At 51.3% G+C, this 21,884-nt stretch overlaps 1 protein-coding gene across 3 annotated transcripts; it reads right to left on the reverse strand.

Moving 5' to 3' along the window:
- Window positions 1–297: 297 nt before the first annotated feature.
- FAM234A (family with sequence similarity 234 member A) lies at window positions 298–20,723 on the reverse strand. 3 transcript variants are annotated; one of them, XM_058035612.1, is made up of 12 exons: window positions 20,694–20,723; window positions 13,962–14,264; window positions 12,790–12,903; window positions 12,475–12,663; window positions 8,836–8,966; window positions 5,867–5,999; window positions 5,281–5,419; window positions 4,852–4,992; window positions 4,417–4,495; window positions 3,838–3,990; window positions 3,034–3,136; window positions 298–2,888 (listed from the first exon to the last, which is right to left on the reverse strand). In XM_058035612.1, the coding sequence occupies exons 2-12, from the start codon at window positions 14,218–14,220 to the stop codon at window positions 2,677–2,679; spliced, it is 1,653 nt and encodes a 550-aa protein (XP_057891595.1). In that variant the 5' UTR covers window positions 14,221–14,264; window positions 20,694–20,723; the 3' UTR covers window positions 298–2,676. The 3 variants fall into 3 exon arrangements, with proteins under 3 accessions (XP_057891595.1, XP_057891596.1, XP_057891594.1); XM_058035613.1 differs by lacking the exon at window positions 20,694–20,723 and adding an exon at window positions 18,138–18,538; XM_058035611.1 differs by lacking the exon at window positions 20,694–20,723 and adding an exon at window positions 17,504–17,934.
- Window positions 20,724–21,884: the final 1,161 nt, after the last annotated feature.

The raw sequence follows: 21,884 nt of genomic DNA on the forward strand, positions 1-21,884 counted from the left end.
GACTGCAGAGGGAATCTGGGGTGTAAAACCAGGTCACAGAGCCCCGGGGGGGCAGGGACGGGCTGGCCCGGCCTCGTTATCTAACTGCAGCCTCTCTCCACACGCTGCCTTCTCCCTTTTCCTGCTCCATCACCTGCCCACAGCAGGACAGGGCAGCAGCTCAGCCATCAAAGCATCACCAGGACTCCTGGATCCCTCCCAAGGAAGGGGGTTCTGCCTTGAGGAGGTCACTCAAAGGGCTGACAAAAAATCCCAAATCTTGTATAACCTCCAACATCAAAGCAGGGCACCATTTACAAACAATGCAAAAGAGGATTTATTGAAACCATTCTGGTTAGAGCGAGTCCTGTAGGGCACAATTTGCAATAAGTTAAAGAACCAAACCAAACAGTCTCAGAGTTAAAAACCACACTAACACGTAACACAGTGATATAGCCATTGCCACCCAGCTGAGTTATTGAATCAAGGCACAAAGTCATTCATCAAATACTGCAAAAAGAAAAAAAAAAAAAAAAAAAATTACACAGGAAACAAGCTGGAAACAGACTGGTTTTGTTAAGAAGGTGCTGGTTTGGCACTGATGCATTTAATTGAGCTGCCACAGCGAAATCTGTGTTTCCAAACTGTCCAGAAACACTTCTGGACAACTTAAAGCCAGGAAAGCTCCTCCAAGCTGAAAATCCAGCTCCCCTCAAGGAACATTCAGTGTGCCTATGGGAAGGTCAGGTCTGGGGAGGGATCTGAGGAGGGAGAGTGTGATGAGAACACAGCCCAGGCATTCCCCTTGCTCCTGGCCAGGGGAATCTCAGCAGGAAACAATCCAGCACTCAGGCTGGGCTGCAGTGCCAGCCTGGGGTGCCCAGCCCTGTGCCCAGCCCTGTGCCCTGCCCCAGCTGGCCGAGGGCAGCCTCAGTGCAGCCCTCTCATGGCTGCAACCCTGGCACAGAGACAGGGGGGCTGTCAGGCCTAAAGAGCAAACCCAAGCTGGGGGACACAGCTGGGAAACCTCCCTGCACTCCTCAGAAAACAGCTGGGAAGAGAGGCAGAGGGGCAACCCCAACATTTTGAGCCCAGGGTGCTCTGAAGGTTGTGGAGCATCTGCAGAGAGCACCCCGGGCTTCCTGCACAGCCACACACCCCAGGGCTGCTCCCTGCACTGCCCAGGGTGTGGGGCAGAGGGAGACAGGGCTGGAAGAGGAGGTGCCCAGGCAGCCTGGGAGGGCTGGGGCTGTGCTCTGAGCTGGGGATAGCAGCTGCCCAGGGGCACACTCAGCCCAGCAGTGGCTGAAGGGAGGAGCTGATGCCTGATGCTGCAGATTCCCATCCTACAGTGTTTCTACACATCCCCCAGGGTCAGACTCAGCAAGGGAGGGAGGCACTGGCCAAACCCCCTCCAGCACTGCAGAGCCTGAGAGAGGTTATTTTTAGGTCTATTTTTTATTTTCAGGACTGAGAAGCTGGTTCCAAATGTTTTCAAGGCTCTGTTTCTACAGCCTGCACTGGCACCCATCAGGACAGGGCAGAGCAAACACCTCATGGTGCTGCATGGATCTCCAGGAGAAACATGGCATCTTCACACAGAAACCTGTCCCATCCCCTCAGGACAGCAGGCTGGGCAGGGAGGAGAGTGCTTGAGGATCCTCACCCAGCATCACTCCAATTGCAAGGGCAGGGAGGCAGCACAGAGCTCCTGCCCTCCCCCTGGCAGCAGGAACAGTGCTGGGAGAAGGCTCCTCAGCAGCTGCAAGGCTGAATGAGCAGGGTGCTGGCACTGCCAGGGCTTCCCACAGCAGCAATCCCAGCTCCCAGAAAAGGTTAAAGTGCAATTCTACTCAAGCCAGATCCTCTGGTTCCTTAAAGCTGGAGAGGTGGTGATGGCACCTCCAGGGACAGCCAGCCTGGGCTCAGGGTGGATCTCTCACCACCTATAAGCAGGCAGAGGGAAGGGAGGAACATTGATGCACCCATCAGGTGGGAGACCAGCTCCCTCCTGGTGCCACCAACACTGGGAAGGAAGCCTGGCTGGGAAGGAAGCAGCAGAGGACACAGACACAAGGCAGGCTGGTGACTGCAGAGCAGGACACATGGGGCTGTTCTTGGTAAAAAGGCCATTTGCTAAGTAGAATGACACTTTAACCTGTGCTTTGCTGGCCCAAGTGACACCAGACACACCACAGCCATGGCTGGGGTCACCACAACCCCCCCAAACTACAGAAGCAAATCCAGGAGAGGGTAATTGCAAATCAACTTACAGCCAAGCACCTCTCCCCAGCCAGGAGAGCTGACTCAGAAAGGAAATCTAACACCACACAGCAAACTCCACTTCCCAGACATCCAACTCCACTTCTCAGGCATCCCAGAAATCATCAATTCTGGCACCTCAGCAAGCACATGTTTTCCTCCAGACACACTCCTGAGTCAGCAGAGTTCTGTGGGCACAGAGGGACGGAGGGGAAAGCCCTCCTCCCCGAGCTGGTGACACTTCAGTGGTGGCCAAGCACTGAAGTCCCATCAGCTCTGAGGATGGACACAGCCTGGGCGTCCCTGGACACTGGGGGTATTCCCTACCAGCCCCACTTTGGTTTGTGGATCAAGAAAGGCAGCTTGCCATGGGACTGCAGGCTCTGGGCTTGCTGAGAGCAGGGCTGCAGAGCAAGGCAGCCTCTCCTGTTCCCGTTAATCTCGGCTCTGGAATCGCATCCTGTACAGGCGGTCCCGGATGTGCTGCTCCTCATCCCCGGGCGTGCGGCGCAGCCAGAGCACCCTGCTCACTGCCACATCCTCCTTCAGCTTCCTCTTCATCAGGGACACGGGGCCTGGCCCCTCACTGGGCTGGGGACCCCGCAGCAGCACGTAGCAGGCGTGACGGCTGCGCTCAAACAGCGCCGCTGCAACAGGAGCACACAGAAACAGCCTGAGCCTCCTGTGCTGGGCTGGCCACCACACCCACCTCCCCACAGGGACCAGGAGGGACCAGGAGGGACCAGGGTCCTCCTGCAGCTCCTTCTGGAGGGCTGCAAGGAGAGGACTCACCAGTGAACGCGATGATTTGGTCGGTGCTGTTGCGGAGCTCCAACACGACGTTAGTGTAGGAAGGGTGGAAAAGGTAGAGCTTCTGGAGAGGAGCTCTGGGTCTCTGCAACCAACAGGACACACACTCACACCTCATCCCAGACACAGCAGCAGCACCAGGCTCAGCATTACTCACACCCAGCCAGACACTTGTCCGTGTCAGCCCAGCTCAGCCTGACCGATGCCATCAGGACAAGAGCTGGGATTTTGCTCATTGCTCTCCTTCCCACCCCGAGCTTCCTGCAAATAGCTGGCCTGTCTGCTGCAGGGAGCACACAGATTTCTGCCTCAGGGCTGGCAGAGCAAGCAAGGAAAGCAGAGGAAGTTCAGCTGGTGCTTCAGCAGCCTCTGAGACACAAACTGTCACCAGTGCTGCCTGTCACTGCCCCGAGCGCTCTGCAAGCAGCTGAGCTGTGCACTGAGGCTGCCCGAGGCTGCCTGGGGCACAGAGAGGATATTCATGTGGCTCCCAGGGAAACAGCAGCAACTCCAGAGGTACCAGGCCAGAAGCCTCCCACCTCACAGACAGTGCCACACCAAGGCAGGGCAGTGACTTTGCTCACAGAGTCACCAATTTCATTTTCTCGACGTAACCAGGCTGAGGATGACAAAAGCTGCCAGTGCCACCACCACCTGCAGGGACACGGCCCCCACACCCAGTGCATGAGGCTGCAGGGTCAGTGGGAATATCAGCACTGAGAAAGGGGTAACTGCACCCAATTCTGGCCCAGAGCCTGGAGAAGAGCAGCCCCCAGCAGCACTCACTGTGTCATTGCCTGGCTCCTGGAAGTCTCCCCACATGAGGAAGGCAGAGCGGTGATCCGCAGTGGGAAGGGTGGCTGGGCCAGGGCTCCCTGGGCCTGAGTTCAGCTTCAGCTCCCACTGGACTGCTCCAGACTCACTCTCAACAATCATAACCTAGCAGGGAAGAAAGAGAAGGAACTCATGACAAAGGCAGCTCACAAGCCATGAGAGAGAAGTCGGGTCAGCTGTCTCTCCTCACACTGTCTATGGGAATGAGTATGTGACACATGGGAAGATGGGGAAATATCTGAAGCAGAGCATCACAGAGATGTGAGACTGGGGTTGGCCATGTTAGAGAAAAATTACAAGTTCTGCAGCTACTTCAAGGGATTCAAAGTTCTGTCATTGAAGCCTCTTGCTGAGAAGAGAATTAAAGTGCCTGAGCTGGCTTCAATAACCTGTTGAAAGAGATCCTTTCACAGCTTAAAGCTTCCTAAAATCAGCCAGAGGGAACACAACCCACCAGCTGTCCTTGGCTCAATTCCTGCTTGAGCTGTGACATACAGAGAAATGGGAAGTTAAAAGGAAGGAATTTCAAACCTTCTTCCTGTTGGGTCCAATTTCACTCTCCAGGACAACGCCATGGGCATCAGGTTTGTAGTAACCGAGCAGGGGCTCACTGAGGGAGAGAAAGAGCAGGGACAGACCTGAACCCACCCTCATGGCTGGGCACACTTTGCTTTCCCAGCTGCCTCCATCCTCCCACACCTGCCCTGGTAAGAGCCCTGACTGCATAACATGGGGTTGGCCTGGTACCACCCCAGCTCTGAGCCCAGCCACATCACAGCAGGCACAAAATGAGCAAGCCAAGCTCTGAGCTCCCCCATCCTGAAGCAGCTCCCAGCATTTGAGGGAACACAACACAATGAGCAAGATCAAGATATGACCCAGGCAAAACCAGAACTGCATCTGCCAGGACATTGCTGCTGCTGGGACCCTGGAAATGCCACATCTGGCCCACAGTGAGAACACTACCTCAAAACACGGGACACATTGAGGGTCCACACAGTGTGGAGATCCTTTGTGCTGATCAGTTTGGCCATCTCTGAGTCCACAACCAAGATGTTGTCCCGCGAGTGCCCAGGAACTTTTGTCAGGTAGCGAATGTCTTCAAAGCTGAACAAGGACAGAGAAAGGATTAAGCTTTTAGGCCATGGATGGTTTCACTGTGAGGTTTGGAGATTTTTCCCTGCACAGTAAATCCAAATAGGAAACCCCAATGTGCTTTCTCTGCTTTTCTGTGAATCCCTGATGAAGCCATTGACACCAACCCTTGTCCTGAACTCTGGATGTGCTCCTACTCCAAAAACCACATAGCCAGGAGAGAACAAAGTCCCACCAGGCCATCCTGTCAGGAACACCACCCCCCTCCACTCCACCAGTCTCCAAGACATAACCTCACACCTGAGAGGGGATAAGAGGTGCGTGGCATGGTCAATGTTCTTCTCTAAATGAGAATCCAGCTGGAAGCTGGGAAGCTTAGCTTCCACCCCAACTACTGTACTGCACAGATCTTTCAGGGAATATGCATAGATAGACTTCTCTGTGGAGAAAAAAAAAAAAAGACAAGAATGAGAGAGATGAGAGAGATAAGTTATCCTGCCCTTGCTCTGAACTCTATGATTTTCCAGATCTGTCAGATCAACTATATTTTTAGGGCTTGCATCATAGAGTTGTAGTGGTATTTCGAGACTCAAGCTTGCTATTGAATGCTTTTAACATTTTATCTGTTCATAATCCAAGTGTTCCACAGTAATCATTTGCTATAAATGTCTGCCTAATCCTTTCATGCTTGACATTTGTTAAATAAAATCACTACAGTACATAACAAACTGCAGTTTAAGCAGAAGCCCCTCCCGAGCAGCTCTCTGACTAGGTGAAAGCTCCACACAGCTTGTAAGAATGCAAACCACACTGTCAGATGATGTTTACTAGCCCTGATCCCAGCTACAATCACTCTGGCAGACTGAGTTCCCCAGCAGAGCTGTACCTGTGTAGAAAAGGAAGTAGGAGGAGGAGGAGTGCAGCTGCAGCCTGACGTGGCGAGCGGCGCCATCCACCCTCAGGCTGCCCGTGGAGCCAAGCTGCTGGCCAGTTTTTCCTGAATGGATGGAGACCTTCACCTGCTCAGGGAAGGGATTACAGACAACAAGCAACAAGGTTAAAGCTGGTACCAAACAGCAACTGAATGGCAGCAGCACAGGCTTGGATGGGAAGTCTCTCCCTGGTTCTGGAGGAGTGGGCATGAGTTTGGTGACACCTCTGCTCTGAATTCTTCTGGAAGTTTGAAAACCACTTCCAGCACAGCCACCTGCTCTGAGAATTTGCCACCCCTGTCACCCACCCTCCTTACAGACTGTGGAACAGCAGCCCCAGCTCGGTAAGGACAGCAAAGATCCATGCAAGCCTAAGATGGAGATGACCTATGTCAGCAACAATGCAGCACATGGACATGGGAAACTTGGCTTCACAGGGCAGCTCTGCAAAATGTTTTAAGTGCCCTAATCTACTCCTCCTTAGGCTCATGTGAGTCTAAGAAGATAAAAGAGCTGATAGGTTTTTTCCTACTCTTTGTGCAGGGTAACAAAATCCACTAAAAACACTTCACCCAGGAGAACAAAGGTTAAAGTCAGGATCAGATTTAAATGTCTGAGCAACAGTCAGAGTCTAGGGAGTGCAATGGACTTTAGGGACAAATGAAACACCTGACCAGGAGAAATACCATCCATCAGAGATGCTGAGTCAGGCAGGAACCCTTCCCTCTACCTTGAGAGGGAGAGACTGGAAAGCAAAGGAAATCCAAAACAAATCTGGAGAGTCAGGCAGGTGAAAAAGGGAGAAGGAGAACACGGCTGGAGAGGGCAAACCACACATCCAGCAGCTATTCCCAGCCTCCTGCACTGGGAGGAGACACACACCAGCTCTGGCAGGTCAGCTGCACCTTTACTGCTCCAGGGGCTGCCCTGGGACAGTGACAGCCAGGGGTATTTATTTACACAGGGAGTGAGAAACACAACATTTTCCTTGCTGCACTGCCAACCCCTCTGTGTTGCCACAGGAGATGGATCCCAAAAACCATCACATTTTCTGGAATGTATTTGTGCTGAAACTTGCAGCAGGGAGGGGTCAATGGGATTCTCTGGAAATGCTGCCACCTCACCCCCTGCACACAGACCCTTCCACAGACTGCTCACAGCTTCTCCTTTCAGCTGCAGCCCTGGATAGCAGCAAAGCTCCTCCACTTGAGTGCTGAATCTCCCTCCTGACCAGCCCTTTCCAAGCTGCAGATCTCCACTCCAGCTCCTGCATTTGCATGATTCTCAAAAGAGAACATACTTTTCCTTAAGTTGGGAAAGTGCTTGCCAAATCCAGAGGGAGGAAGGGATTTCATACCAAGATAGCAAGAGAGCTAAAATGGAAAACAGATCAAAAGGCAGTCTTGCAGAACAGAGGCTACATTCAAACTTTTCTTGGCTGCCTAAGATTAAAAAAACAAAAGTCTTGAGATAACTGGGATAGCAAAAGCAAGGAGGAAAGAAAACAGAGAGAACTGTAGGAGGTGGAGAAAATGGAATTTCTGATGACTCTGGCAACAACAATGCCCTGGACAGCAAAACCCTATTTTCTTATAGAGGACATTGGCCAAGAAGGCCAATGGCACCTGGCTTGTATCAGCCACAGGGTGGCCAGCAGGGCCAAGGAAATGCTTCTGCCCTGGTACTGGGCATTGGTGAGGCCACACCTGACTGCTGTGCCCAGTTCTGGGCCCCTCAATTCCAAAGGACACTGAGGTGCTGGAGCAGGTCCAGGGAAGGGAATAGAGCTGTGGAAGGGTCTGAGGTGGAACTGAGGGAGCTGTGGGGACTCAGCCTGGAGAAAAGGAGACCCAGTGGGGACCTTCTCTCTCTCCACAACTCCCTGACAGGAAGGGGCAGCCAGGTGGGAGTCAGGCTTTGCTCACAGGGAAAAAGGGACAGGACAAGGTGAAATGGCCTCAAGCTGTGCCAGGGGAGGTTCAGGTTGGGCACCAGGAGCAATTTCTTCCCAGAAAGGGTTGTTAAACATTGGAAGAGGCAGCCCAGTGAGGTGGTGGAGTCACCACTGTGGGAGGTGTCCCAGGAAAGCCTCGAGGTGGCACTCAGTGCTCTGGGGTGGTAACAAGGCAGGGATTGGTCACAGGTTGGACTCGATGATCTCAGAGGTCTTTTCCAACCTTAATGACTCCATGGCTCTGCTATGAGGACATGGGGCTCCCACTGCTCCCATCAGACCCAGAGGGAGCTGGAACTTGTGTGCTTTGAACAGGACACACTGGGCATGCAGACAATGCTGTGCCACTCCATCATGGATGGAGATGTTTTAGCAGAAAAACTGCTCTGGGTACATGACATTCCCCCTCTCAGAAATGGGAGAAGCAACATTTGGAGGGAGATAACACCACCAGCAGCTGTTCCACTAAATGAACTCAGATCAGAATGAACCAGCACGGTGACACTGGGAAGAGCAGTGCAAAGCAGACCACAGGCAGAGAGAGGGAAGGGATCAGAAAAGGGCAGTGCTGGTACAAAAGCACTGACTGTCAGCTGTGCTTTGATCTAAGAGCCAAAGCTGTCAGGGTTTGTTCACTTCCACTTCTCTAAGCAGAGAAGCAGAAAAATGCAAGCTCATCTTGCCCCAGCTCACTCCCCAGACAGCATAGGAACATGCAGTGAGGAGAGCACACTGAAAAGGGGGAGGGATTACTGCCCAGCTCTTTGATTTATTTCATTTTTTTAAACCATAAAACACTTGTGCTGATTTGGGAGTACATCTCTGGAGGGTGGGAAAGAACCCACCCCAAACCCACAGAAACCAGAGGCCTCTGGACACTTCCTCTGAGACTACAAGGTGCAAATAAACAGCATTCCTGCCATCCTCTGTGGCAGCCACCAGGCTTATCAGAGCTTCAGGATGACATACCTGGCCTTCTTTAGTAATAAAGATCATCAGGTCCTGAACTTTATCATTATCCACATCTGGAATCACTGACAAAGGAGTCAGCACAGTGTAATTAGCTCCAAAGTCACGGGATTGCCTCCACAGAACTTCCCCTGGAACACAGTGGGAAACAGTCATTAAAAGGCATCTTAGGTTGAAAGGTTATTAATGCTCCTGTCCCAGCCCATCAGCACCACAAACCAGCCACATTTCTGCTGATCATGGGGTACTTCCTTGCTTTTCTGCATTCCCAATGAAGCCCAGTATCCACAGTTTCCTCTTACATTGGAAAGCAATCCCAGCTGCCAGCAGGAATGCACCCAAACACCCTGGCACAAAGAACAGCTTGCCTCCCTTGTGCCTTTGGTTAACAAGCTTCCCAGCATGTTCATGGCAGGGAAAAGCCTTTGCTGTGATCTCAATCCCTGCTGCTGTGCACTTAAATCTGCACAGACATTTTGAGACCATAAAGCAGCTGAATTCTGACCAGAGCTGCTGCAACTCCTGGCAGAACCTTCTTTGCTGCAACTTGCCCTCTGCAGATGTTCCTGCAGATGTTTCCCCCCTGACAGCTCAGGCCACATCCCACCTCTCCCTTGTTTGAAGAACACACACCCCACAAACTTATTTGGACACTGAGATAACAAAAGATTTGCTTTTTAACAAACAGGGGAGTGGCTGGGGTGGGTTTCTCTTCAACAGCTCCAGACCACTTGAGTGGCTCTATCCATGCACTGTCCACAGCTGTGGGCCACTTTCCAGTCACTGCCCAGTGGAATTTGCAGTGGAATCTGGCAGGGAGAACACTGCTGGGGGATTTTCTTTCTAATGAACATTTCAGTGTCTGATTAGGTGCTCCCAGGGCAAATGTTTACCCTCCCCTTTACCCAGCATCACACACAGCAATTATCATTTCAGGAATGCAAAGTAATCATCTGCTCTTTGTCAGGAAGGCAGCTGGACTGAAAGCCAAAGAATTACTACTTGATGCTGTCTGCAATAATTCAAGGCAGGCTGTATTTCTAGTAGAATTGCTCCAAACCTTTTACTGCAAAGCTGAAAAAACCACTTGGATTTGTTACTATGACAACAGATGTGAAGTGAAGAGAGCAGATTTCCTGGTTTCCTTAGGAAATCATGGCAAGGCAAAGAATTTTGCCCTCGAAGAAAATAAGCAGGAAAAAGAAAGAATTGAAGTTTTAAATTACCACATTCTAGCTCCAGGACTGTCCAAAGGTACAAGAGTAAGACCATGCTAATGAAATTCACTTGTCAGTGAATTTCTAGGCTCTAATTTTCCAGGATCTAATCTTTGGTGGTTAGACAGCTGACAGAGTTTGGAAGAAAATATCTTATTCTCTTAAAAGAACAGTCTGAGTCAGGAGAAACAGGTGACAGTGAGCTGGATTCAACACCAGCATTTGAGAGGTTTTCCATGCTGTAAGCCAGCCCAGAGGGAGCACAGGAAGCAGGAGATGGGACTGTCATCCCTGACATCTGCAGTGCTTCCTCAGAGCCCAGGGTCACTGCTAGAGGAGCCAAGATGGAAATCAGGCAAGTGCCCAGACTGCAAATCTAACCTGGGTGAAAGGGCTGGGTTTTTTTGGTCTGGAAGGAATAATAAAATCAGAACTCAGAAGACTGAGCTCAGTTCTCACTTCAATCAGATGCAGAGACTTTTCTCCCAGTCAGATTTCTCCAGGTTGGAGTTCTGGTTTGTTTATTCAGTGATTTCTCAGACAGAAGCAGTTCCATCATCTGATCATCATGGTGCCCTTTCTGCCCAATCCCTCAGGAGACCAGAACCACCCACAGGGCTCACTGTTCAGGCTGCTGGAGGATCAGATGAAGGGAGAAGATGTAACAAAACTCTTACTGCTGTCCTCTTTCCTGAGACTCTGCCTCAGGCTATGGCAGAGATGGAATAATGAACAGCTACAAAGACTTTTGCTTTGACCTGGAACAGTTAATCTTAAGCTCCTATGTGTCCCAGTTTGCTGGGAAGATAAACATGCAGGAATGTTAGATGTCCCACACAAACAGGAGCATGCCCTCCTACACTTCCCTTCCTGCCCACTCTGGTCACTCCTTGTGGCAATGAAGAAAGCAGGACTTAGAACAACTTCAACTGATAAAAAAACCCACTAACTTTATCAGCATTTAAAGATCAAAACCACATCAGACACATTCAGATGATAATCTGCCTATCTCTCCTTCAATCTTCCTACAGGCAGGGGCTAGACAGCCTGAGAGCCCTGGAATCTCACCAAATCCTCCACGATGATGAATCATTAACAGCTAAAGATTGTGCTGGCTACTGTTTTTAGCACACTGTGATGTAAGTTAGACTTTGCCTCTTTGAATACATTTAGCCTATTTAAATACATTTTATTCTGCTCTGCCCTCCTAACCCCCAATCAGCTAAGCTCAGAAACCATTTTTAACCTACTTAATAGCAAAAAGGCATTAAATACATAAACTCCTGGGTTACTCACTTTTCTGATGCATTTTTTTCCTCTCTTGCTTTGAAGTTATCTATGGAATGTTTTCTTCCCTGTATTGCTGTGACCTGTAGCTTAGCCTGGCTCCTCTCCACACTTGCCTTTATGGCTGTCTTTAGTTACAAGCCTTTGGCTCCACAGCCAACTTTCTACACTTTGACCTGAATGTACCTACTTCATTAATAGTCTAAAAATAACCTGTGCTAAAGCCTACACATGAGGGAAATGGTGATAAGAGGCCTCTGCTGGTACAGAAACTTTCTAGCTCTGTGTGTATCTACACTTCCATCTATACACTAGAAATTAAAAGCTACACCTGATTTTCCTCAGATTCCTTAGAGCTGTACCTCTTGCTATTTCTTTTTTTCCAATTTTTGGAAAACAGGGTGTGAGGGGTTTAATACCAGATACAAAGAATGGGATCCTAGGGAGAATATATATTGTTTAGACCTTTGAAAGAGTGACCTCCAAGATGGAAATGTATTTTAGGCTTCACCAGCAAGGAGGGTTCAAGGTGCAGCAGATGATCAGTGTTCCTAAAGTAGTACAGGCACTCCTTACCCCCACCCACGTTAGGCAAGATGATGATGATGAATTTCTCCACCTCTAAGTTTAGAAAGGAAGAAACCTTTCCAGAGGAACTAGGCAGAATTGTAGACTACTGAAACAGACTGGCAAACACTCATCCTAAGTGCTCTCCTTGACAACTTTAAAATCATAAATGCCTGGAACTCCCACTCCTCCTGCCACAGCAGGCACTCCTGGCACGTACACACAAATAACTGGGAAATGTTGCAGGTGCAGGTTTGTGTCTAACCCTGGGGAGCACAAAGTAACACAGCTAGTGACTGCTCCTCCTGCTTCAAAAGCTCTTGGAACACTGCTCTTATGAAACAGTGGCTGGCACAAACCCCCAGCAAACCTTTGGAACAGCGAGGCTGAGGGCACGCACTCCTCAACGCCCAGCAAGCAGCTCTGGCAAGGCTTCCAAACAACAAATAAATACCCAGTGCCATGTTCTTCATGTTCATGTCACACTGACATCCTCCCTGGAGGCCACCAGGTGAGGAAAGCAAGTGGCCCATGCCCTGTGTGGCAGCAGAGCTCTGCTGGCACTCACCTGTGTTCAGGCTGACTGCTGTAAGGGACAGTGGCCTCTCCACCACGATGCAGCCTGGGGTTGCTGCTGTGCCCAGCTGCTGGATGTCACACTGCAGCCACTGCACCTCCTCTGCAGCTGGGCTCTCCCAGAGCACGCTGCCATTCCTGCCAGACACTGCAGCGACGAAGGCACAGGGAGATGGCAGCCCTGGGGACAAGAGGGGTCAGAGGGAGCTGCCCCTGCACCACCCAGGAGCTGGGACTCAGCCAGCTCCTCTCCCCAGCCCCTAACTGGAACTGGAAGAGAAAGGAGAGCCCTCTATGAATCAGGTACCTTCATCCAGACAGGACATGTTGAATCTGCTGCTGTTGTCAGATTTGAATGCAAAGAGCACATCTTGGACTTTGTCTTCACTCACGTCTGCTATAGCAAGGAACGGGTAGGGCACTGCAAGAGAACACAAGCCAGGCTCTGGTGAGGATTTCCTTAGCCCACAGCAGAGAAAGTTGGAGCAAAACACAAATTCCTAGAGACCTACTCACTGCCTCCATCCTGGACAGTGTAACATCGGGACAAATTGGCTTTTATATGAAAAAAAATCATGTACACAAGTACCAAGGACAGGAAGTTAGTGCCAAACAATTTTTTCAATTTGCTGTTCCCCAGAGGATGTCTTTTTTAAGAGGCAAGCAGCCAGAATTTGAACTATGCTGAACAAAGAACAACTGTGATCTTGGAGTGGGGCTGGTATTCTCAAAGCATAAAGAAGCCCCACCCAAGCCCCACAAAACCCAGATACTCCATATTTTTAGCAGCTAAAAGCAGCTTTCCTGAGCTCAGAGTAGCAGCACCTGGGGTGTCTGCAGCACCACACACAGCTCAGTCCCTGCTGTGAGCACTATCTCTGCATTTACAGCACATCCAGAACAACCTACTGCACACAAGATTAAAGAAAAGCTCTCCCAGAAACGACTGCAGAGCCACTGGGGAGCAGGACCCAGGCTGAAGAGCCAAGTAAAGCAACCAGAATAAAAATAGCTGTAATAACTACAGAGCAATTTATTAAAAAAACAAGATGGAATTATTCCTCTTCCCTTCATGTTGGCTATGGGGAAAAGGGAGAAAGTCAAAGTGACAGAGGAAAAATGTCTAATTGCCTCCAACCTCAGCTTGAACTCCAAAGGAACATTTTAAAGAGCAAGCTTCAACAGAGGTCTTTTCCCAGATACGCCTTCTCTTTTTTTTGTGTGATTGAGGCCAGCCTGCTGCCTTGTTACCACTTCAGAGCAGAATTTAATTTCTCCACTAGGTCCTGTAAACACCTCCTGGAAGGCCACTCCAATTATGATGGGCCATTGCTTATCCAGGTCAGGTATTCACAGCTGTGGCTCCCAAGGGCTGCATCCCTGCAGGTCTGTGCTTAGGCAGAGGCCCACAACCCAAATCCATGGCACAGAAAGGAAAAGGACTCTTGGTAAGTATTTACCCTGCTGCAGCAAGCTCACCTGTTTTGTTGTAGTACTGGAACCATGTTCTTTCTGAAACTGGCCTCTCTGGGCAGGGAATGATGAAGGAGAAAGCAAACACAATGATGAGGCAGAGGAAGAGGGAGATGAAGAAGGCAGCAGTGCGCCAGCGCGACAGCCGGGACAGCCCCGAGGACTTGACAATCCTCCTCTCCACGTAGTGCTCATGGTTCTCCTGAGCTTTCACATCCTCTGTCTTCAGAGGGTGGATCTCAGCTTCTGAGTCCTTGTTATCCATCACAGCTCACGCATGGGGGTTCACACACCCTTCTCCCCCTTCACCTGCAACAACGGAAAAAGAAGTTAAAACACATTTTGAGATATATTTTAAGAACATCAATTAAAATATTCTGTTACTACCTGATATTCACACTGGAAACATTTCACGGGAGGTGAGCACAGCAGTGTACTGTCACAGAGCTGGATACAACACACTGCTGGTGCTGGAGGTCTCCCACACAGCGAGCTCATGGAATGCAGGAACAGCATCAATTCTTCCCCAGAGGAGGAAATCAGCTCTGCTGGAGCTGGACAAAGAAGGCTACAGAGCCCACACAGAAAGGACTGACTGGTCTGCAGGTCTCCCTAAGAGAAACACCCCAAAAGATCCTTTTGTTGCAAAGACTTGTTGCCACCTCCCCTGTATGTCAGCCTGGCTCCCAGCTGGAGAGGTGAAAGGAAACACTTGTGACCTTTATATCCCAACACAAGGCTGCTCTCCACTGTAGTGTGCACTTGAGCTTCCCCAGAGAGAGAAACAAACACCAGAGTTTTCTGTGTAGGAGCAAAGCAAAGCTCTTCAACACCTGCTTACATGAGAAACCACTGGGTAAGTTCAGCAACCCAGCCCTGCAGAAGGCAAAAGTGATGATTTCCCTCCCCAGAGGAAAAACAAGGCAGGAGCTGAGACTAAAATCAGGCAAATCTGATTTCATCACGCTGGAAGAGTTAACTGCTATTTTAGCTTCTCCTGCTATAAATCATAAGCTTGGGCTACAACTAAAATAAACAGAGGGGTTCTGTGCTAATTTGTTATAAAAAGTGAGGGAAAGAGCCCTAGTGAGTTAGAGGAGCCTGTAAGTCATTACCCACAACAACAGTAAAAATCCATGTTTTATACAGATTCTCTGATAGTGCTTCTTTAAAAAAATACCACAAGGGAAGAAATAAAGAATAACACATTCCAGCAGGCTTGGAAAAAGCTGCTTGACAGTGTTATGAAAAGTTATATCAGAGCAAATAACCACGACAACCAAGCCAATTTTCCATGACTGTGCCCCAGCAGTCACGTGTCTGGGTTGTCCACTGCAGCCATTTACTTCCCCAGCAGAAAAGAGCTTAAGGTCAGCACCAACACAGGGCAGAGCACGGGATTTCAACAGCAACAGGGCTCATGTGTCTCACGTTTCTACCCAAGCTCATTTACAGGTTCTGTGAAACACAAGATGAGTCACCCTGGGGAGGCTCTGTGTGGCTCCCCAGGCTGTCCCTGTCCCACTGCAGAGGCTTCTTCTCTTCTGGGGACAAATCACAGGGGGACAGATCCATGGCCAGGCAACCCTGAGGCACAGAAGCAGCAGATCAGCCTGGCACTGTCAACCCTTTAACCTCAGAGCCTGCTGAACTTAAAAGCTCTTACTCCCACCTGAGCACTCGGGCATTTGCTCTACATCAAATACAGGATCTCACTCCAGATAATTTAATTCAACCTGCACAATACCATGCAAACAAATCAATAATGCAGAAGTTGCATCTTATAGCAAAGATCTTACTCCAAGGACTTCATCTGCCCTTCTTATCATCCCACCAGCCACACCAGGGACAGCCACAGGAGCCTGGCTGTTCCCAGACCAACAGCAGGCACCTGATGGGTGGGAAGGCTCCAGATGGAAAGGGGAACAGCAGATCAAGAGGTGCTTTCAGCCTCTGCCCTGAGCTGAGCATTGCTCCTTTAGTGCACCAGGCCTTGAGCAGGTTCAAGGTACAAGACTCCAGGCTCAGGTGAGCAAATTATTTACTGGCAAGGAGCAGCCACGGCCACAGAGATGGGGACAGTGGCAGGAGTGAGTTCTGTAACCTCCCCTGTGCTGGGGCAGCTGGCTCGTGTGTCCCTGCATCTCCAGCAGATGGAAAGGGGAAACTTCTCACAGCCTGCACCCACAGCATGGGCTGCAACAGGGCTCCAGCACAATCCCACCAGCCTCTCCAGCAGAACCTCCACAGCCTCCCAGTACAGAGCTGGGAAAGATCCAGTGTCGCAGACATCCTTTTCACTAAAAATCCTTTCTTTAGGATTTTCCCTTCTGGGAAGCTGAGGACCCAGAAAAAGAATGTAAACAATGATTATTTACTGCTGTGGAATGCAACAGGTGCACCTGTGATTGGCCCATCTTGGATGTTTACAATTAATGGCCAATCAAGGACTGAGCTCTCTCGGACAGAGTCGGAGAGAGCTCCTTTGTTATCATTCTTTTCTATTCTATTCTTAGCTTAGCTAGCCTTCTGAGAATTTTTCTTTCTTTTCTTTTTAGTATAGTCATAATGTAGCATATATATCATAAAATAATAAATCAAGCCTTCTGATCATGGAATCAACATTCTCGCCTCTCTCTCATCCTGCAAACCCTTGTGACCACGGTCACAATCCAGGGCATATCAGCACCCAGGAGACTTCCCAAAAGGAACCAAACCCAGTTTTCTCCCCTCTCCATCCAAAAGGAACACCACCTAACACAGCACTGATGGCATCTTTTTATGACTCACTATAAATCTCAGCACTGTCATCTAGCCTGGGATGAGAACACTAAAAAAGCAGTAATTATCCTGACAACCCCAGTAATTCCCCTCTTTTCTGCAGCGATGACCCCACGGAGCCACTGAGCACAAAGAGCCCTCAATGCCTTTAAAGCAATTCTCTCTCTTTTCTTGCAGGGTTTGAATAATGCCCCCTGCACCCCTGCCAGAGCAGAGGCAGTGCCAGAACGAGGACCACGAAGGTCAATGGCCAAGACTCAAACAATGCAGGAAATCCCAGTGCCTGTGCTGCCAAAGTACATGCTGGCAGCACGGGGAATGGCCTGAGCTCCACAACAAAGGGGGCTGCTAATCAGTTTAATTGAAGACAAGCAGAAAATGATAGTGTGCATCTGAGATGGTTTTACTGTCCTCTAGCAGCTGACATCTTGTCTGTCTCCTGCTGGAAGAGGACACAAAATAACTCAGCTGGGAAGTTCAACACATTCAGGGGAGCAGAAAGGGACAGGATTCTGTGTTGCTGCAGTGTGACACCACACCACCTGCAGCAGATCTGGAGACAGGAGAAAACATGGGAGAAAGACCTTGTAGAATGAGAAATAATTAGAAAACACATGTGACAAACCCAAACTGAACCCACACAGCCAGGATCTGCATCTCAGACTCAGCTTTAAATGTTGCTTCCCCCAGCCCAAGCTGAGGAGGAACAATCACTCCTTCCTGAACCACAGTAACAACAGGGACAGGACAAACACAGCTGTACTCACCTCCACTGCCCTGTTTCCTGCAGCCACGGTGCAGATTTACAGATCTGATCTGCCTCAAATCAGAGACTTTTGCACAGCTAAACCCAAGGGATAACCATCAGCAGCAGTGAGACAGAACTGCCTGACAAGCACAGAGAACCACAGACAGTCAGGTGGATGGAGACTGGTGACAGAAATCATTTAAGGACCTGTGCATTGGAAAGGTTTAACTCATTTCCCACTCATAAAACACCAAACCACAGCATCTGGAATGTCACCAGGCACCAGCTCTTCCCAGAAAATTTCTAGCAATACACTGTAACTTAGATTTGATGTTCAACACATTTTTGTCTTCCACAGAATGATGAAATCAGGTTCTGACTGGACATTTTAGGAAGACAAACACAGCATTTGGCTGGTTTGGTTCTGTCTGGTTGGTTAGTTCAAGTACCTCAGAGGTTTCCTTCCTGTCAACCAGAAATTGTTGAAGCCCCAAGCTGCAATCAATAAAGACAAACCAGCCAGGCTTTGCTCTGAATAAGATGCAACATTCCCATCCCAGCTATTTTCCATGAGCAGGCTGTGGGGGTTTGATCCCAGGCACACTGTGACACTGCAGCAAACTCACTGGGCTGTGACATTCAGTCACACTCACCTGCTGTGACATTCAGCCTCGGGTCATTTGTTCCTTTTCCTGCAGTCCCACTTACATCAGGACAAGAAGAAATAACATGCAAGAGTTCCCAAAACCAGCTTTGCTCTCCCAGAGACACTCAGGCTGCATGCTGCACTCGAGCTTGTCATTTTGCTGGGTCATCTGCAGCTCACAGCTCCCTCCTGACACCAGGTCACAGCCAGGGCTGCCTGGGGACACTGACCTGTGTGACAGGACACCTCTGCTCCTGGCATGGCCCTAAGGCCTTTCTAAGGACACAGCTTGTAATCCAAACCCCACCAACGAGACTGGTGAGGCCCTGGCACAGGTTTCCCAGAGAATCTGTGGCTGCCCCATCCCTGGCAGTGTCCAAGGCTGGGCTGGACAGGGCTTGGAGCAGCCTGGGATAGTGGAAGGTGTCCCTGCCCATGGCAGGGGTGGGATGAGATGAACCTTTCAAATCAAACCATTCTGGGATCCTCCTGCTGGAGCTGTCCTCAGGCTCTTCTGAAATGCCATTTAACCCTCCAGTGCAGACACAGCACACACCACAGAGCACTCACAGCAAGGGAATCAGGCACTCCTCCAGAGCACAACCACCCTGACATCTGTCATTTGTGGGAGAAAACTCTTATTCAGGGCAGTTTTCACTACAGACAGGAGCTCACATACAGAAACTCAAACTGTGTAGGGAAGAGCAAAACAAAACCCAGTATTATTTCCATGAGAGCAATGGGAAGATCAAAATTCTCAGATGAAGAACAGCATTGAAGCTGCATGGGCCTGATTACAGGTCAGGCCAGTAATAACAACTGTGCTGAAGAAACAGCAGCCATTTATCATCCCTGGGCTTGCAAGCTCCACTGCACCCAAGCCACTCCTCTCACAAAGTGTTGCAAATCCCTTGTGTCAACTCCAAGGGCAGCTGTCAGCGGGGTGCTTGAACCTCCCAAACCCCAGATATCCCCAGTTCTCACTGAGACACCCCCAGCTCTCACTGATACACCCCCACATGACCCCCAGGGCTCCCCTCTTGCTCAGAAGCACGGTGACACCCCTCACTGCCAGAGACTGAGCACACAAGGGACTCTGGAGAGATCTCTGTGCATTAAACACATTAAATGACCCCCCCCCTGGAAAGGGTTGTGGTCATTTCACGTGGATTTATTCAAAAGACAAAAAAAGTACCTTTTTTTTAGGTGAGGCACTCACTGCACAGGTCAGAATTCCATGCTGCCTCCTGCACAGCCTGGAGAGATTTATGGCAGGCTGAAAGGAGTGTGCAAAGGCCAGGTTGGATGGGGCTTGGAGCAATCTGGTCTATGGGGCAAGATAATCTTGATGATCCCTTCTAACCAAAACCATTCCATGATTCCATGAAACAACAGCCTTCCTCCACATGCTGCTGTCCTTCACAGCCACCTTCAAGAGAAACCACTTTTCTTCCCCCAGAAATGGAATTTTTCTTTCTGTCACACACACACAGAACAGAGCTGCCTCATCACACACCCATCCCTGGGGAGCCCCTGAGCTGCACAGGCAGCCCAATCCTGCCCTGGTACAGGGAAGGGCTGGCTCCAGTCCCTCCCTGCTGGACAGGCTGCTTCTCTCTCTCCCAGCTGTTACACAAGATGTTTCTGCCTTACAGAGTAAGGAGAAAAGGCTGGAAATGAGGTTGGAGTTGAACACATTGCAGTGGTTTTCTTTCAGCAAGAAGCCCTGTAATTCCCACCTGCAAACCAGGCTTGTGGGCTCCTGAGGGAAAGAGGAACAGGGCTTTTCTTTAACCCTGTCCAGGAGGAGATTTTGGCTGTGCTGGGCCCTGCAGAGGTGAGGGGCTCACTCTGAACCCTGTCCTGGAGGGGAGTGTGGCTGTGCTGGGCTCTGCAGGGTGAGGGCTTGCTCTGAACCCTGTCCTGGAGGAGATTTTGGCTGTGCTGGGCTCGGCAGAGGTAAGGGTTTGCTCTGAACCCTGTTCTGGAGGAGAGTGTGGCTGTGCTGGGCCCTGCAGAGGTGAGGAGCTCCCTCTTGCTCTGACTGAAGCCCAGCCCCGCAGTCCCAGCGGCTGCGTCAGCGGCTCCCCAGGAGCCCTCAGAGACGCCAGCCCCGGGATAAAGGAGCTGAGACCGCAGGGAGCACCTTGGATTTGGAAGAAAGGATTGAATTCTTTCCCAGGCTTCTCACTGTGGTGTGAGGGCCCTTGTGGGGACAGCGAACCCCGCTGAGCCGGCAGGGCAGGCCCAGGGCCGAGCTGCAAGCGCTGCCAGCCGCGGGTTCTCACCGCCCGGCCCCGGCACCGAGCCCAGCGCTGCCGCTGCCGGTCCCACGCTCTCGGAGCCGGCGGCAGCGCACGGGCAGCGCGGACGCTTCGGGAGCCGGCTCCGTTCCCGAACGCGCGGGGCCAGCGCGGGGACGCGGCCCAGGGACATTGCCCGGGGACACTGCCGTGCTCTCGGTGCGCCCCCACGGAGGCGCCGGGAGCCCACGGTGCGGCGGGAGCGGCCCAGGGCAGCCCCGGGTCCCCCCCGGCCCCCGCCCGCCCCGCTCCGCACTCACCCCGCGCCGCCGCCGCCGCCGTCACTTCCGCCTCCATCCCCGCCCCGCCCGGCGGAGGTGACGCCACCGGGCAGGGCGCGCTTCCGCTCGGTGCGGCGGGGCCCGGCCCGGCCCGGTTCGGGCGGCGGCGCGGGCGGAGAGCCCGCAAGAACGAGTCCGGGCAGCAGCGGGAGCCACAAACACAGATCTTTAATGCGCTCAGACCGCGGGAGAACAGCACGGGCACGTACAGGCACCCCGAGCGCGCGCCCGCCGCCCCCCGCGCCCCACACGGAGGTTACAAAAACAACACGTGAAACCGCGGAATTCATCGTAAAAACGGACAGGGAAGGGAGGCATGCACTAGGGACCGACACCGGGGCAGCACCGCGGCGGAACCGGAGCCGCGTTCGGGGGGAGACAGAGAATGGAGGGAGGGGAGCGCCGGCCGGAGCCCGGCCCCGGGAACGGCAATTAGCGGCGGTAATTACCGCGCTAACGAGCAGCTGCCCGGCTCCGGCCTCGCCGGGTGACAGCGGCGGCGCTCGCACCGATCCCACAAAATGCCGGGCCCGGGGTCGCGGCTGAGGCTGGCACTGCCCTCGTGGGGAACAAGCCGAGGTACAATCAGCGAGTGACAACGGCAGCGGCTCCCAGGGCGTGGGGACACGGCCGGTGCCGCTCTCCCGGGAGGGACGCGGGCTGCAGCCCCGGTCACCTCGGCACGCTCTGCCTGACTGGCCTGGAACACAGCAGCGCTCTGGGCTGCAGGGCAGAAAGCCCCGCGGGCAGCTCTGGCTGCAGAGCACAGTACACAGGCAGAGGAGCTGTGGCTGTGCCTCTCTAGAGAAGAAGCAGCCAGGTTCCCACTGCTCTGCTCACACCAGCTCAGCTATCTGAACTGTAAAGGTACCAAAACCAGAGTTGAGCCAGGCTTAGAAACATGGTTCAGCTCATCTGGTCATCCTCAATGACAAACAGCTTTCAGAATAGATCAGGGCCAAATTTTATCTTTTTTGCCCTTAGCTGGGCAAGTGAGGCAACTCTCAAGTGCTGGAGACATAAAAATGAGATGGCTAAGTACTAAAAGGAAGAAAAAAAAAAGAAATCTGATTTTTTTTTAACATATATAAACAGAAGGAAAAAATATAATTGAGAACCAGTGCTACTGGTGTGCTCACAGAGGATCAGGAGGGAATTTTGGAAAGGGCT

Source organism: Melospiza georgiana, chromosome 16 (assembly GCF_028018845.1).
Source record: "Melospiza georgiana isolate bMelGeo1 chromosome 16, bMelGeo1.pri, whole genome shotgun sequence".
In the NCBI taxonomy this organism is placed as follows: domain Eukaryota; kingdom Metazoa; phylum Chordata; class Aves; order Passeriformes; family Passerellidae; genus Melospiza; species Melospiza georgiana.